Source organism: Phacochoerus africanus, chromosome X, assembly GCF_016906955.1.
Source record: "Phacochoerus africanus isolate WHEZ1 chromosome X, ROS_Pafr_v1, whole genome shotgun sequence".
NCBI lineage: Eukaryota > Metazoa > Chordata > Mammalia > Artiodactyla > Suidae > Phacochoerus > Phacochoerus africanus.
The window spans coordinates 39,693,178-39,711,965 of NC_062560.1; the positions used below are offsets into that span (position 1 = coordinate 39,693,178).

Sequence of the window (18,788 nt, forward strand, 5' to 3'; positions counted from 1 at the left end):
CTCCATTGTATTGGATATAACACACATCAGTTGACAGGCTTTTGGCTATTGTGAATAATGCTATTAATATTCTTATACAAGGTTTTATCTGGACATATGCTTTTTTTTCTTGGGTATATGTCTAAGAATGAAAATGCTGGATCATACGATAACTCTGTTTTTAACTTTTTGAAAAAACATAAAACATGTGCAGCTGGATCTGATCTGCTAGGTTTTTGTTTGTTTGTTTGTTTTTGTCTCTTGTCTTTCTAGGGCTGCACCCATGGCATGTGAAGGTTCCCAGGCTAGGGGTCGAATCGGAGCTACAGCTGCCAGCCTACACCACAACCACAGCAATGCCAGATCCGAGCTGTGTCTGCGACCTACACCATAGCTCACAGCAACACCAGATCCTTAACCTTCTGAGCAATGCCAGGGATTGAACCTGCAACCTCATGGTTCCTAATCGGATTCGTTTCCACTGTGCCACGATGAGAACTCCAGATCTGGTAGTATTTTTTTGAGGATCACTGTGCTTGTTATACTTCTAAGTGACATCATTTTGTAGTTTTATTGTGGTGTCTCTGTCTAGTTTTGATACTGGGGTAATGGAGGTCACATAGTGAGAAGTGTTCCTACTCATTTTTTAAAAGAATGTGTGAAGAAATGGCATTAATTCTTTAAATGTATAAATATATAATACATTAGTGAAGCTATCTAGGTCTGAATTCTGTATGGGAAATTTTTTAAACTACATTTGCAGTCTTGTTTCTTATTAGAGATCCATTCAGATAGTCTATTTCTTCTTGAGTCCATTCTGGTAGTTTGCCTCTTTCTAGCCATTTCATCTAGGATATCTAATTTGTTGGCATACAACTGCTAAGAGTGTTCTCTTGTAATCCTTTTTACTTTTATAATATCATTCCTGATTTTATTAGGTTGAATCATCTCTTTTTTTATCGGTCAGTCTCGATAAAGACTACTTGCTTTTGGGGGGTCTTTTTAAAAAATAACTTTTAATTTGACTTTACTGTTTTTCTGTTCTCTCTTTCACTTACTTCTGCTCTAATCTTTATTATTTCCTTCTTTCTGCCTGCTTTGGGTTTAGATTGCTCTTCTAGTTTCTCAAAATGGAAGGTTAGGTTATTGATCTTCTTTTCAATATAGATACTTACAAAAAAAATTTCCCTCTAATCACTGCTTTGGCTATATCCCATAAATTTTGCTATGTTTTGTTTACGTCTTCATTTCAACATACATTCTAAATTCACTTACAATTTCTTCTTTGACTCATTGGCTATTTAGTAGGTTGGGGTTGATTTTCAACATGTTTGTGATTTCCCCAAATTTCCTTCTGTTATGAATTTCTAATTTCATTCCTTTTTGATCAGAGAATATACTTGTATGATTTCAAACCTTTAAAATACTGAGACATATCTGATGTATTAACATAGAGTCTATACTATATAATGTTCTATGTGTACTTCAGAATATGTATTCTCCTATTGTTGGGAAGAGTGTTCTATAGGTGTCTGTTAGGTCTAATTGGTTTACAGTGTTATTCAAGTCTTTTGTCAATCTCCTGTCTAGTTGCTGTATCCATAATTGAAAGTTGGTCATTCAGGTCTCTGACTATTATTGTTGAATTGTCTATTTCTCCCTTCAATTCTGCTTGGTTTCGTCTCATGTGTTTTGGGGCCCTGTTGATAGGTTCATGTATGGTTATACTTATTATATCCTCTAGATGGATAGATCATTTCATCATTATGAAATGTCTTTTATTTCTACTAACCCTTTCTATTTCTGTTTTAAAGTTTGTTTTATCTCAGAGTTTCTGCTGTGGTGCAATGGGATTGGTAGTGTCTCTGCAGCACTAGCATGCAGGTTTGGTCCCTGATCTACCACAGTGGGTTAAAGGATCCGGCATTGCCACAGCTGCGGTATACGTTGCCACTGCAGCCTGGATCTGATTCCTGGCCCAAGAACTTCCATATGCCATGGGGTGGTCAAAAAAGAAAAAAAAACTTTTTTTTTTTTTAATCTGAATTTGCTGTAGCTAAACCAATCCTATTTTGGTTACTGCTTGCATGGTATATCTTTTTCTATCCATTTATTCTCAATCTAGTTGTGCCTTTGCATCTAAAATGTTTTTCAACCACTCTGTCAACCTTTTAATTGCAGTGTTTAATTTACATTTAATGTAATCAACACTAAGGTAAAATTTGTTTATAATTTTGTTATTTGTTTTTCTATGTCTTTTTTGTTTCTGTCTGCATCCATTATTGATTTTTTTTGCATTAAATAAATATTTTCTAACGTACCCTTTTAATTGCTTTATCAACTTTAAACTATACTTTTAGGGTTATTTTCTTATTGTCTAACTTGGGGACAATAATTAACATCTTATAACAACATGACTCGGATAAACATAAGCTTAATTTCAATAGCATACACTTTCATCCTATATAGCTCCATTTGCTCCTTTGTGCTGTTATTTTCATTCCAATTACATCTTTCTTCATTGGACGACCATCAACATAGATTTGTATTTCTTACTTTATGCAGTTGTCCCTTAATTCAGAAGGGGAAAAGATATAAAGATATTTACACTGCATTTTATATTTACATATTTAGTTACCTCCATTGTGCTTTTACTTCTTATGGTTTTAGTTACTGCCTAGCATCTTCTTATGAACCTAAAGGACTACATTGACTATTTCTTATAGGGCAGGTTTGCTAGTGATGAATTTCCTTTTCTTGTTGATCTGGGACTATCTTAATTTCACCTTCATTTCTGAGGTATGTTTTTGCTGGATACAGAATTCTTGGTAGACAATCTATTTCTTTAATCATTTTGACTATGTTAGCCCATTGTTTCCTGGGCCCCACAGTTTCTGATGAGAAATCACTGTTAATCTTATGCATGATCCCTTGCACAGGATGAGTAGCTTGACTCTTGCTCTCTTTAAGATACTCTCATTGTTGCTTTTGACAGTTAGATTAAGATGTATCTTTGAGTTTATCCTGCTTAGAGTTTGTTAAACTTCTTGGATATGTTGTTTTATGTTTTTCATAAGATTTGAGAAATGTGAGGCCATTATTTCTTCAGATATTCGTTCTATCCCTTTCTAAGACTACAGTTATACATATGTCAATATGTTTGCTTTTATCACTGTTAATCAGCTATACTTTCTTATTTATTTACATTACTCATATGTTTTTGCTGAAAACTAGATGTTTTAAATAATGCGTGAACTCTAGAGATAAGAATCGACCTCCTCCAAAGTTTGTTGTTACTGTTGATGCTTGTTTTTGTTTATTTGTTTGGGGAACTTTGGGGAACTAATTCTGGAAAGTTGGCATTCTTTGTTGTATGTGGCCATTAAATCTCTACTTGTTTAGCTTAGTCTTTTCTCAGAATCGCTGTGTATGTCTTGTTCCAGAATTCTGCAAGAGCTGACTTTGATGATTTTTGTCAGTTCCCCATTTGCTTTCACTGAGATGAGAACTGTCAAAGATCCTTACTCCTCCAATTTTGCTAACATCTGCTCTCTGGGACTTTTTGAATGAGATACTCTTGGAGACTACACAAACAGGAACCCAATCTATATTCTTCCTAGAAAACAACTTAATATTCTAAAATAAATCATGCCATTTACAGCAACATAGATGAAACTATAGACTCTCACTCTAAGTGAAGTAAGTCAGAAAGGGAAAGACAAATACAATATGATATCACTTATATCTGGAATCGAATATATGGCACAAATGAACCTTTCCACAGAAAAGAAAATCATGGACTTGGAGAACAGACTTGTGGTTGCCAAGCAGAGGGGGAGGGAAAGGGATGGATTGGGAATTTAGGGTTAACAGATGCAGACTATTGCCTTTGGAATGGATAAGCAATGAGATCCTGCTGTGTAGCAATGGGAACTATATCTAGTCACTTATGATGGAGTCTGATAATGTGAGAAAAGAGATCTATACATGTATTTGTAACTGGATCAACATGCTGAACAGCAGAAAATTGACAGAATGCCATAAACCAGCTATAATGAAAAAAAATTAAAAGCATATTTAAAAAATTAAAAAATAAAATTTTAATTAATAAATGATTATAGGTACACTGAAAAAAAAAATCCAAAACAAAATGCACCATTTTGGAACTTTTAAAACTAAGCCATAAAGAACTGAGTCCTTTCAAGATCTCAGAACTCTTGTCATTTCAGTTTCCAATTCTATTTACATCTTACAGTCCTTAAATTTCCCTTCAACAATTTATATGTAGAATTTTGATACACATATTTAAAGCAAAAAACATTTACTTTAATTAGAGGCTCAGCAGAGTAAGAAATAAAATGTGTATTAATTAAAAGTTTTAAGCTAATAATCAAGGAATTTCATTAATGGAAGCTATGTATGACAATATCCTCCAACCAGAAGTAAACCCTAATAAAAATTCACCCAGCTTTCTTTTAATAGAAACTTCTTATTCATTTCATGTTCATAAGCATTAACTTCACTTTTTCATACCTATGAATAAAGAAACTCTGAACCATTTAGGAATAATATGCCTTTTAAGAAATCTAATAAAAACTGTAGACTCTCTTCCGAGGAAAATGAATATATATACATAATTCTGCTTACAAATTAAGGGTTTCTTGGGTACTCTGCAGCCTGTAAGTTAAGAACCTTATTGAATAAAAAAAATTATGATTGTAATGGGAAAATAGAGAACAGATATTCAAATAATTCCAATATCTCATCTTCAGCAGAGCTATGAGAATGTAAAATATTAAAACATACATAGGAGATGGGATTAAGATGGTGGAATAAAGGACTGGAGCTCAACTTCTCTCTTAAAAACAACAAAATTCACAACTAAAGACTGAGCAATCTTCAACCAAATGGACCAGATACTTTCAAAAAAGATATCCTCCTCCAGAAGACAAAGAGGAGGCCACATCCACAGGTAGGAGGGGCGATTTCCCCATATAAACAACCCCATACCTCCCAGGTGGGAAGCCCCACAGACTGGAAACTAACTGGTTCACAGAGACTCACCTACAGGAGTGAGAGTTCTGAGCCCCACATCAAACTCCCACGTGTGGGGATCTGGCACTGGGAGAAAGAGCCCCCAAAGCATCTGGCATTGAAGGCCAGTGGGGCTTGTGCGCACCACGGGACTGGGGAAAACGGAGACCCCATCCTTAAAAGGTGCCCACAGACTTTCAAGTGCACTGGGTCCCAGGGCAAAGCAAAGTCTCCATAGGGATCTGGGTCAAACCTCACTGCGGTTCTTGGAGGACCTCCTGGGAAAACAGGTGAATGTGGCTTCTTGTGGGGGAAGGACATTGGAGGTTGTCATTTTGGGAAAATCTGGCCCCACCCATCAGTCAGCAATGAGAAGCCCCAGGGCAAACAACAATCCAGGTGGGATCACAGCCCAGCCCCTCAGTAAACAGGCTACCTAAAGACCCCTCAGGCACACATATGCCTCTAATCCCATACAGAGAGTAAGCCCCACCCACCAGAGGGATTAGAATCAGCTCCACCCACCAGTGGGCAGGCATCAGCTCCTCCCATTAGGAAGCCTACAGCAAGCCCCCATACTGATTTCATCCAAAAGAATAAAATACCTAGGAGTAAACCTACCTAAAGAGACAAAAGACTTATACTCTGAAAACTACAAGCCACTGATGAAAGAAATCAAAGATGACACAAACAGATGGAAAGATATACCATGCTCGTGGATTGGAAGAGTTAATATTATCAAAATGACTATACTACCTAAGGCAATCTACGGATTCAATGCAATCCCTATCAAATTACCAAGGACAGTTTTCACAGAACTCAAACAAAATATTTTAAAGTTTGTGTGGAAGCACAACAGACCCAGAATAGCCAAAGCCATCCTGAAAAAGAAAAATGGAGCTGGAGGAATCAAGCTCCCGGACTTCAGACTATACTACAAAGCAACAGTCATCAAAACCATATGGTACTGGCACAAAGACAGAAATATACATCAGTGGAACAGGATAGAAGGCCCAGAATTCAACCCACACACCTACAGCCAACTCATCTATGACAAAGGAGGCAAGAAGATACAATGGAGAAAGGACAGCCTGTTCAATAAGTGGTGCTGGGAAAACTGGACAGCCACATGGAAAAGAATGAAATTAGAACACTCCCTAACACCATACACAAAAATAAACTCCAAATGGATGAACGACCTAGATGTAAGACCAGACACTATCAAACTCCTAGAGGAAAACATAGGCCAAACACTCTCTGACATAAACGACAACAACATCTTCTCAGATCCACCTCTTAAGAGTATTGACAACAAAAACAAAAATAAACAAATGGGACCAACTCAAAACTTCAAAGTTTCTGCACTGCAAAGGAAACCCTAAACAACACAAAAAGACAACCCACAGAATGGGAGAAAATCTTTGCAAGTGAATCAACTGACAAGGGATTCATCTCCAACATTTATAAACACCTTCTTCAGCTCCATACCAAAAAAACAAACAAGCCTATCAAAAAATGGGCAGAAGATCTAAACAGACAGTTCTCCAAAGAAGACACACAGGTGGCCGAGAAACACATGAAAAGATGTTCAACATCACTCATTAGTAGAGAGATGCAAATCAAAACCACTCTGAGGTACCACCTTACACCAGCCAGAAGTCTACAAACAATAAGTGCTGGAGAGGGTGTGGAGAAAAAGGAACCCTAGTACACTGTGGGTGGGAGTGTAAATTGGTGCAACCACTGTGGAAAACAGGATGGAGATTCCTCAGAAAACTAAACATAGAACTACCATTTGATCCAGCAATTCCACTCCTGGGCATCTACCCAGAGAAAACCATGACTCGCAAAGACACATGTACTCCAATGTTCACTGTAGCACTGTCTGCAAAAGCCAAGACATGGAAACAACCTAAATGTCCATCGACGGAGGAGTGGACCAAGAAGATGTGGTACATACACACAATGCAATAGTACTCGGCCATTAAAAGGAATGAAATACCAGCACTTGAAGCAACATGGATGGACCTAGAAACGATCATGCTAGGTGAAGTCAGCCATACAATGAGACACCAACATCCAATGCTTTCACTGACATGTGGAATCTGAAAAAAGGACAGACTGAACTTCTTTGCAGGACAGATGCTGACTCACAGACATTGAAAAACTTAAGGTCTCTGGAGGAGACAGTTTGGGGGGTGGGGGGATGTGCCTGGGCTGTGGGATGGAAATCCTGTGAAATCAGATTGTTATGATCATTATACAACTACAGATGTGATAAATTCATTTGAGTAATAAAAAAAGCATATATAGGTGGTCTCTAATAAACATATTTCATTTAAAAGCTAATTTGTAAATTATGTATTTAGAATTTATTACATATTTTTTTCTTAAGAAAATGGTATTAGAAGCAATGTTCGGGGACTATTAAACTGCAAGTCCCTTAAGAGTAGGGGCTCTTTTTATTTGCCTTTTTATCACAATGACCTATCCAATAAACAGCATATGCTACATCCCCAGGTGACCCTTTATGAAACTTCCTTTACTCAAAACTGTATTTGAATACAAATCCTCTAAGAAAACAGGAAACAATACTGAGGCAATGACAAAGATCAAATAAAAACCACAAAGAAAAAATGAAAATAGAAAAGGAAAGAATAAAGGAGTTCCCGTCATGGCTCAGCAGTTAAAGAATCTGACTAGCATCCACAAGGATGCAGGTTCAATCCCCAGCCTTGCTCAGTGGGTTAAGCTCCTGGCATTGCCGTGAGCTGTGGTGTAGGTCACAGACATGGCTCAGATCCCACGTTGCTATGGCTGTGGTGTAGGCCAGCAGATGCAGCTCCAATTCGACCCCTAGCCTGGGAACGTCCATATGCTGCAGGTGCATCCCTAAAAAGCAAAAAAGAAAGAAAAGGAAAGAATAAAGAATAAAAGAGATTTTAAATTATTTGCTGTTTGAGAGACAGGCTAATTAGAATACAATGATAAATATAAATATTTCCAGATATTTTTATTTGAACTTATGGATTCCTTTTTTATGTTAAATTTCACTTCAAAATATTGTTATTAATAACAACATCTCCTATGCAGCAACATGTCTGGACCTAGAAACGATCATGCTAAGTGAAATCAGAGAGTGAGACACCAACATCAAATGCTTTCACTTATATGTGGAATCTAAAAAAAGGACACAACGAACTTCTTTGCAGAACAAATACTGACTCACAGACTTTGAAAAACTTATGGTTTCCAAATCAGACAGGTTGGGGGTGAGGGGATGCACTGAGGCATTTGGGGTGGAAATGCTATAAAACTGCGTTGTGAGGGTCACACAACTATAAATGTAATAAAATTCATTAAGTAATAAAAAAATTTTAAACATCTCCTATACTTAGCCATGAATCAGCCATGAATGAATTTTTGGACACTAACAATTCATAAATGGATTAGAAAGGCAACTATGTTTTTCCTGTAGTGACTGGAAAAGTGTTGAAAAAAGTTGGGAATAGAAAATACTTCTCAAAAAGTTTTACATAATAAAATAAGTAATTTATTATTTATTAGAATTTTTATAATAAAATGTATCCAACTTAAGTAAGCTAGTATGAAAATAAGCAATAGAGGATATGGGAACTCCATTGCAAATTTTTTTAGAAAGGAAAAAAAAAAGTTGGGGAGAGGTAGAGATGACATTTTTGTTCTGTTTCTTAATCACTGCACATTTTCATTTGAGTAACATCAAACTCTGATCAAAACCACATAAAGTCATGTGTAATATTCAGAATCCAACTGGATATCATTTAATAAGAATAGCTTGTGGCGCTACCATATAGGATCAATGGAATGACATAGCCTTGTCTTCAGAACAGGACTTGAAGACATTAATATACCCAAAGCAATGCCAAAGTAACAAATGAGTGAACTTCAATTTCCCACATATTATATTAGACTTAACCTCGGAGACTCGGAGTATATGACAACCCTATCTTTTTTAAGTTTGATGCTTGACTCCCTGCCTAGTTGACTATAAAATAGATTTGGCCTGGGAGTCTGAGTATATAGCTCCAGAGACTCCTTGCTGAAGACATCTGTCAATAAACAACCTCAGCCAACTGAGAAAGTAATAAACTATCTCCCTAAAAAATGTCTTTATCCTGTAGATTCAGAATTAGGCATAATGATAAACAAAATCAACATAATATAGGTATATTGATTAATTGATTTAGACTTGTGATTTTAAACTAGAATCTTACTAAATTCATCAACAGTATCAAACCTTTTAAGAGAAATAAGGAGTCAACACATCTCTATGTTTAATAAACTAAGTTAAAACACAATTACCCCAGTACTTAAGTTGACAACTGAGGAACACAAAATCAAATATAGTATATTAAACTTAAATGCAGCTTAAAAGTTTTAGGATTCATAATTTAGTGGTAAAACCTTCTTAGAAGTCAATTTTAAATTCTGCTAAATTTATAAACTAATTCGTATTTAAAAGTAATAATAGCCAATTCTAGAAATATGAAACCATAAGCTATAAAATCTCTAAATCTTACTCTAAGAATTTAAAGTTTAAAGCACTAAAAAAATCAGTTATTGATTCTTTGTAATAACTTCTAAGAATCTTCTATAACCAATATATAGATAATGATAATTCAAAAGGCTTCAAAAAAGTATTTAAAAGTAGTGATCCTGAAAAAAGATCTGCAGGAATAGATTAACTTGGAGCTCACAGTATGTGGGCTTCTACTTCTTCAAGTAAGATAACAGGATAAATATAAATAAGCTACTATTCTGCCTTAGCTTTTCCAGTTTAAACTATCATTGCTCTTGGGATTAAGAAGGAAAGGACTAAGGGATACATCTTTTAATGGACTGTGGAAAAGTCTGAAATTAAAAGACAGGCTAATTAGAAAAATTAATATAATAATTGTGCCATGTTAAGTATGAGCATATGTGAATCATGACTATATGAAACTATGGCATAAAAAAACAGCAAAAAAAAACTTTTAAAATGCCTGTGTTCTTTTATATTTATACATAAATATGATTATCCATATCAATATCTTGAAACAAAGTTTTACGTCCTGCAAATCCTAACGGTACTGATCTTTCCAATTTTCACATGTACAAACATAAGTGACTTAAGGCAAACGTGATATGTGAGTCTTTTAGTTCTATTACATCATAATCCTAAGGGTAGTAACTTACAACCTTGAGAGGAACTCATCTTAACTTTCTTTTGAATCTGCAATGATTATATCTGAGCCATTATTCATTCTCCTCTCACCCTTCCCATCCCACGTTACATATTGTAGGACTCAAAGTTAGACCCTAAAATATATATATGTACACGTTCAAATTTTACTTTCTTCCTAGTCAAAAAAAATAGACCTATAGCAATCCTAGGTGACTTCATAACTCTGTTAATCACCCTAGCTATCCTTCAAATACTGTGTTCTAGAATTCTGACAAATTAGAATGGAATTTAAACTGTCTCCACCCACTTCCCACTATATTACACCCTCCACCTCCCCACCCCCAGATGAAGGTTAGGTTGATAGATGGATTGGAGATGAAATAAAGCCAGACATCAAATAACTTACTTGAAATCCATCTCTTACCTTCTGTACTTAACCCTGGACTTGATGTGAACTTGGCTACATCAACAATTTTTACAGCAAATTGCTGCCCAGTTTCTCTGTTGATACATCGTCGTACAACACTGAAGGGACCCCTAAAAAGAAAAAAAAAAAAGCCAAGTTTAATTGGTTAATTTTCTTAAGTTCCTATTTACTTTCAATATCTTATTGATATTTCATTGTCTACCATAGCCATAGTTTTCAACATATAATTTTGAACATATTTTTCTATGATTCATGAGGAAATTACTGGTTTTAAGTTAGTAAACCAAAAAAAATAAGAAACAAATTAATTTGAAAGAGTATTCTTATGTTCAAGGAAAATAATCTTTGTAATTTTCTCTACATATTATCAACATCTTAAAGTAAGAAGTTGATCACAGTAGTAGTATACATAACTTTTAACTTTTTTTTTTTTTTTGTCTTTTGTCCTCTTTAGGGCCATACCCGCAGCATAGGGAGGTTCCCAGGCTAGGGGTCTAATCAGAGCTGTAGCTGCAGGCCCACACCACAGCCACAGCCACGCCAGATCCGAGCCACATCTGCGACCTATACCACAGCTCATGGCAATGCTGGATTCTTAACCCCACTGAATCAAACCCGCAACCTCTTGGTTCCTAGTCAGATTCGTTTCGCTGTGCCATGACGGGAACTCTTTTTTTTTTTTTTTTTACCCTTTGAACCAGAAACTTAAATCATTCTCCCATCTTCTCCATCACTTATCTAATCTTCACCAAGTCCTACTGAGTTTATCTCAAGTATCTCTTAATCCTGTCCACTTGCTCCATGTCTCATACTCTAAGCTACTACCAGCTTCTACTAGGACCACTGAAAACTTGTTTCTTCCATTCTTGCAGCTATATTTTAAAAATGAAAATCTGACATTATGTTTCTGCTTAAAATCCCACAGAGAAGACATATGCAACACATATATTTGCAATACATGTTTTGGTCAAGAACCAAAATTTATTAATAATTCTTAAATAAAACAAGAAAATACACGCCAAGGAAATCTGGGCAGAAGACTTGAAGAAGCACCGCACAAAGAGAAAGCCCTGCATGATTTGGTTTCCAACAACCACTCCAGTCTCACCTAAAGTCACAGAGAAATCCTTCATCTTCCTCAAAGTTCAAATTATTCTATTTAGAATTATTCTAAATTGTCATAGGAAAGGAAGTAATTTCTACTAGCAGAAACACTGGTCCACTCATTTTCTTACCCAGTCCTCTCCTCAAACGAAATCAGTAGCTCTCAATATTGGCCATACAATTGAATCAACTGGGATGATTGAGAAAATACTGATGCCTGGGCTCAGGCATTAACAACAAATACACACTTGGTTCCTTGTGAATCATATTTATCAAATAAGCATCTGAACTAAAGATAATCCAACATGCTTCGATCAACTACTGATTAACATAGAGTGCAATACAATATGAAGGCTAGTATGGTTTAAGTCATTAAATACACACACGTACAAGTATACATGTATGTATCTCCCCCTCTTCTCAGGAAACAAAATGCTCTCATTGGTTTTTACAGGTAGAAACAGTACACCTGGATGCACGTGGTCACTCACAAGAGAAAAGCTTTTAATTAACTAGGATACATGTGGTCCTCCTTGCCTTAAAGTGTAAGTTTGTTTTATTCTTTCAGAGGACAGACAAAAGAATATAATCTACCCTAGATTTAGACATTTCTCCGAGATCACATAAATGAGCTGATGTCCATGCCATCATCAGGACATCAATTACACTAGCTTCAAATCTCTCTCTTTAAGCAACCTAACAAAACTAAACTAGAGAAATAAGAAATGGTAATAATGTTCACAACTCCATACAAAAAGAACTTTTTTTGATAATCACTCAAAACTGTTCAAAGATTTTACTCTGTGAGAAGACAATATAACGATGTGAGTCAGGACTCCCACAAATGTTTTCATTCTCAATCTGGTTGTCTTACTTGTGATTACTTATTCTGACAATAGCAAGCCAATTCAGGAAATGTTTAGCATAACTGGCTTTTGTCCACACATAAACCCTGGGGTCTCTATTTATGTATACATTTGTGTAGTGTGCTTCAATTCATACACCTTTTGGATTGTTTCCAAGATCAGTATGTGGGATTATTTGTGGTCAATACAGCCAACTCTTCACTTTTTCCTGTTTGAACAAAGGTGAGGAAGAAGACATAGCATCTTCCCCAATCCTTTTAGTAATGGTAAAATGAAGAAAGCTGGGAAGAATGGAGAGAATAGGCAATATTGATACAAAAAAAAAAAACACAGAAATGTGTTTAAATCTGTGAATAAAAATCAAATCAAATTCTGTTCTTTACACTAATTTTATAATGTGAGGCAAAGAAAATGAGTTTATCTATGAACTATTAATTACCTGAACACAGGTTACCAGTAAAGCATTTCATAGATCTGTCCCTCAATGACACCCAGGGGGTTAGAGAAGGTGAATCAAAATTAGAACACTAAAAAGACATGGAAATATGCTTCAAGTATTTGTATGATTTAATCCATCAACTAGAAACTCAATGGAAACTGATAAATTTAAATAAGTATATAAAGTCTGTAATTTCAGCAGGATTCGATTACGTTTATTTGGTCAAAGGCTAAAAAGAGGCAGCCTATGAGAAAATCTGGCTTGACTGCCCAACTTAAAAAGCAGGGAGGCAGGAGTTCCCGTCGTGGCGCAATGGTTAACGAATCCGACTAGGAACCATGAGGTTGCGGGTTCGGTCCCCGCCCTTGCTCAGTGGGTTAACGATCCGGCGTTGCCCTGAGCTGTGGTGTAGGTTGCAGACGTGGCTCGGATCCCGCGTTGCTGTGGCTCTGGCGTAGGCCAATGGCTACATCTCTGATTCGACCCCTAGCCTGGGAACCTCCATACGCCGCGGGAGCGGCCCAAAGAAATAGCAAAAAGACCCCCAAAAAATAAATAAATAAATAAAATAGAAGATAGTGCCATTTATTAAAAAAAAAAAAAAGCAGGGAGGCAAAGGGGAGTGTATGTACAGGTAACAAAGTGTATATAAAAACATTTATGAGAGTTCCATTATGATGCAGTGGGTTAAGGATCTAGCATTGTCACTACTGTGTCTCAGGTCACTGCTGTGGTGCAGGTTCGATCCCTGGCCCAGGAACTTCCACATGCCATGAGCATGGGGGGAAAAACTTCTGTATTACACGTATTAAATGACAGTTTAAGGAACAGCAAAAATTCAAGAGGACTAGGTTTCAGTCTGGCGGAAACTTTTTTTTTGAATCTTGAAATTTCATTCTTAAATTTTTAGTCTATAGCATAGTTGATTCTTAAGAAATTGTGTGAGGGAAAAGTATTGATAGTGGTACTTGTAAGCCATCATTATAAAATAATATCTTTCTCCTATTTCCATTAATTCTAGTCAGGGCATTAATAAAAACAGAATAGATAATTGATGGCATTTCAGATTTGATGAAACATATATGCTTTATCCAATTCTTTAAGAATATTGAATACTGATTGGGATTTTTGGCACAAGGTTCTACTCAAAGCAGGTTGCTGCTTGCAGAAGTCCATGTTTTAAAAGTAAAAGGTCAAGGGAGTTCCCACCATGGCACAGTGGAAATGAATCCAACTAGTGTCCATGAAAATGTGGTCCAATCCCTGGTCTTGCTCAGTGGGTTAAGGATCCGGTGTTGCTGTGAGCTGTGGTGTAGGTCGCAGATGCAGCTCGGATCTGGCATTGCTGGGGCTGTGGCGGAGGCCGGCAGCTACAGCTCTGATTTGACCCTTAGCCTGGGAACCTCCACATGCAGCACCTGTGGCCCTAAAAAGACAATCAATCAATCAAAGTAAAAGGTCAATTAAACTAGAATATGCTACAAGTGAATATTTGCTGTAACTTCTCTAAGGTTTTGAAAAGAATGCAGCTGTGTCTCCATGCAAACCCCCAAGTAATCTTTTCTAGTTTTCATTCGCGTCAGGAAAGGTTAAGCCTAGGACTTGAACAGTTCTGATAAAAAAGTAAATAGAGTTGGCCCTCTGTATAGGCAGGTTCTGCTTCCATGAATTCAACTATGGATTGAATACTTTTTTTTAATTCTAGAAAGTTCTAAAAAGCAAAATTTGAATTTCCCATGCACTGGTATTAGGTATTATAAGCATCTAGAGATAATTTAAGGTTTATGGGTGATATGCGTAGGTTATACACAAATAATATGCCACTTTCTATAAGGAACTTGAGCACCTGTGGATCCTGGAAACAATCTCCTGCAGATACCGAGGGACAACTGTACATCAAAAAGTGGCGCAGTGGTTAACGAATCCGACTAGGAACCATGAGGTTGCGGGTTCGGTCCCTGCCCTTGCTCAGTGGGTTAACGATCCGGCGTTGCCCTGAGCTAGGGTGTAGGTCGCAGATGAGGCTCGGATTCCGTGTTGCTGTGGCTCTGGCGTAGGCCGGTGGCTACAGCTCCGATTCGACCCCTAGCCTGGGAACCTCCATATGCCGCGGGAGCGGCCCAAAGAAATAGCAAAAAGACAAAAAAAAAAAAGCGACAAGAATTAAATGAAATTATGCTAGAATAGAGTATGTCAGTCTCCAGGATACCAGGATTGATTTAGCAAATGCACCTAAATTAATTTTCCTCCCCAAACCTAACAAAATGATAGCAAAGAGGCTAAAATAATTTTTAGGAGTTCCCTTGTGGTACAGCAGGATCCAGCACTGTCACTGCTATGGTGCGGGTTTGATCCCTGGCCCAGGAATTTCCACATGTTGCAGTCACAGGCCAAAAAAAAATTTTTTTAAGGACTGGGAGAATGAGAGAAGACAACAGTAATAACCAAATTTTGGAAGTAAGAAAGCAGCTGGAGTAATGGTAACTGGCTTAGTATACTTAGGAAAGCTGAATTACAAGTAGAAAATAGGAATAGTTCAAAACCAAACCCATTTACACTATAGAATTCTCAAGAAGCACCTGAACAGGTAGCTCCAGATAACTCTAGAACTAGAGGGAAAAAGAGGGTGGAGCTAAACCAATAAGGTTTATGAGAAATCTACTAGAGAAACAGAGTCACAGATCCCCCTCCTCTACTCCATGCCACTGGATAACTGCCCTGCCTCATCCTCAAAAATGTCCACTTCTGGAGAGGGTAAAACACAAGGCAGTTGAGGGAGTGGATACTACAGGAGAAGCAAGGGGGTAATGCAAATGCAGAAAGCCCATGGACGTTTCCCATTAACAGGGAAGAATGTTAGAAGCTAGATCTTTACCCTTCAGGCAGGAGCAGAAATCTTTTCTACTGAATGTCGGACTGGCCCAGAAGGAAAGACCTGAAGATAATGACAAGAAGTTGTTCAAACCACTCAACCAGATCACCCTCCCTTGAAACCCAAAGTCAACAAGTTCTGGCAGCAAGTTCAGAGTTCTCTACCAGCTTTCCAATCTCAGCACTGTGGAAAGTTGGGGCTGAGAGTTCTTTGTTGTGTGAGGACGTTCTGTGCATTGCAGGGTGCTTAACAGTGTCTCCAGCCTGCAGCTAGAGATGCCAACGGCACCCCCTCATCCAGTTTTGACAACCAAAATTGTCTCCAAACATTGTCAAATATTCCTCAAGAACCACTGCTCTATTCCTAATCATGAGTAGACAACCAAGCTCCCAAGACATCTGGAGAAGAGTCTCTAATTTGGAAGACAGAGATGAAAACAAACAGAAAACGCAACTTAGAGGAAATAGACTAAACTAGAAAAGAAATTCCAACTACCATTAATATCCTCAGGAAGATATTATAACTATGTAACAAAAACAGAACTTTCAGAAAACAAAAAGAGGGCTCTTGAAAAATGAGTGCACAAAGAAACTTAAAACTAAATAGTAAGGCTGACAGGTAAAGCTGAGAAAATTTCCCAGAAAGTAGAGCCAAAAGAACAAAGAAAATGGAGGGGAGGAACTCAAATAATCCAAGAAAATTTCCCAGACTTTAAAACATGAGTTGCCCTAATTAAAAGGACTCACCAAGTACTCACCAAAATAGATAACAGACCCATGTTCACATGTGCCATTGTGAAATTTAAGAACCCTGTTCAGATTTCCAGAAATGTGGGTAAGGGTGCGTCAGGAGGAGAGGATGATATAGTTCACACATGATGGCTCAGGAACCTCTGTGGCTTCTGATCTTTCAACAGAAACACTAGAAGCATTAAGACAATAGAGCAACGCCTTCAAAATCATGAAAGAAAATTATTTCTAACCTTTAAATTCCACAACCAGGCAGAAAAATCAATAATCACAGAAACATTTTGAGACATGAAAGAGCTCAATAAATTATTTGCAATGCATACTTTCTAAAGAAATTATTGTAGGATGTGTTTTGCTAGAATGAGAGTAGACCAGTAAAAAGGATGCCAAGGGACAGCAAATAGGAGATCCAACAGACTCATAAAGGGAAGCCCTAGGAATACAAGGGAGGGCTGACAGCTATGCATTGAGCAGAGGTTAATCGAAGATCCCCACAGCCACTGAGCACCTTTTTCACTTGAAAACAGAAGGACAGGGTAAGCTGGGGCCAGGTTCTTCTGATTTGCTTTTTCTGACCAGAGGCAGATGAGGTTTCTGCTCCTCTCTGCTGCCTAGATCAGTAGAGAACTCTCATTTCATTCCATTTTAGTAGCTGAGTGGGAGGCAGAGCTCAGTGAGCTGAAAAGCAGGAAATGCAGAGCAGCCCATGCCCCCTGACCGCATTCCTGCTGGATATTCAGCACTCAGCCCTGTACTAGAGCACGGATGTCCTGCCTGGGGAGACCTCTGTGTTCTGGGATTTACTTAGGATCTTGGCAATGGACTTCCCACAGAGCCTATATGCTCTCAGCTATATGAAACCAGGCTGCGAACCAGAGATTCTGTTTGGCTTCTCTTCTCCTGAGTCTTCACACAATAGGGATATTATTGCCCCTTCCTTACACAACTAAGTTTGTGCTTGCAACTCAGTTTTGACCAAATAAACAATATACTCTTTAGGGATACACATGTAGATGGTTAAGCTATAAAGAAAACCAAAAGGAGAGTTCCTGTCGTGGCGCAGCGGAAACAAATCTGACTAGGAACCATGAGGTTGCAGGTTCGATCCCTGGCCTCACTCAGTGGGTTAAGGATCCGGCGTTGCTGTGAGCTGTGGTGTAAATCGCAGACGAGGCTTGGATCTGGCATTGCTGTGGCTCTGGTGTAGGCTGGTGGCTACAGCTCTGATCAGACCCCCTAGCCTGGGAACCTCCATATGCTGTGGGTGCAGCCCTAAAAAAACAAACCAACAAACAAAAAAAGGAATCATCAGTACAAAAGCCAGAATAGTGGTTATGAGGGAAGGGAGGTTGTGATTGGGAAGGGGCATACAGGGGCTTTAAAAGGTAATAAATACCAATATTCTATTTTTAACATGGATGATGGATTTGTGGGTTTTCACTTTATCAGTATTCTTTAAAACACAATGTACACACACACACTTTGTATATACTCTTCCATACATATATTTCCCAGTTAAAAAAATAACATTTTGGGGAGTTCCCGGCATGGCTCAGCAGTTAAGGAATCTGCCTAGCATCCATGAGGACAGGGGTTTGATCCCTGGCCTTGCTCAGTGGGTTAAAGATCCAGCGTTGCTGGGAGCTGTGGTGTAGGTCGCAGACGTGGCTCGGATCCTGCATTGCTGTGACTGTGCTGTAGGTGGGCAGCTGTAGCTCCGACTGGACTGCTAGCCTGGGAACCTCCAGGCTAGCAGCCCTAAAAAGACAATAAATAAATAAATAAATAAATAAATAACATTTTAAATGGATGAGATGTGTATACATCCCTAAGATCTCCCTAATCAAAGGTTTTAACTTTTTTTTTTTTGTCTTTTTGCCATTTCTTGGGCCGCTCCTGCAGCATATGGAGGTTCCCAGCCTAGGGGTCGAATCGGAGCTGTGGCCACCAGCCTGCACTACAGCCACAGCAACACAGGCTCCGAGCCACGTCTGCAACCTACACCACAGCTCAAGGCAATGCCAGATCCTTAACCCACTGAGCAAGGCCAGGGATTGAACCTGCAACCTCATGGTTCCTAGTCGGATTCGTTAACCACTGGGCCATGATGGG

General features: G+C 38.0%; 1 protein-coding gene across 9 annotated transcripts in view; it reads right to left on the reverse strand.

Moving 5' to 3' along the window:
- Nucleotides 1–18,788, reverse strand: part of CASK (calcium/calmodulin dependent serine protein kinase) — a 372,729-nt gene that overhangs the window by 286,108 nt on the left and 67,833 nt on the right. For 5 of the 9 annotated variants that reach the window (XM_047765524.1, XM_047765521.1, XM_047765519.1 and 2 more), the window contains exon 2: nucleotides 10,626–10,756. In XM_047765524.1, the coding sequence (XP_047621480.1) occupies nucleotides 10,626–10,756 (131 nt within the window). The remainder of the gene's footprint in view (nucleotides 1–10,625; nucleotides 10,757–18,788) is intronic. The other 4 variants (XM_047765523.1, XM_047765520.1, XM_047765525.1 and 1 more) reach the window with 1 other exon arrangement.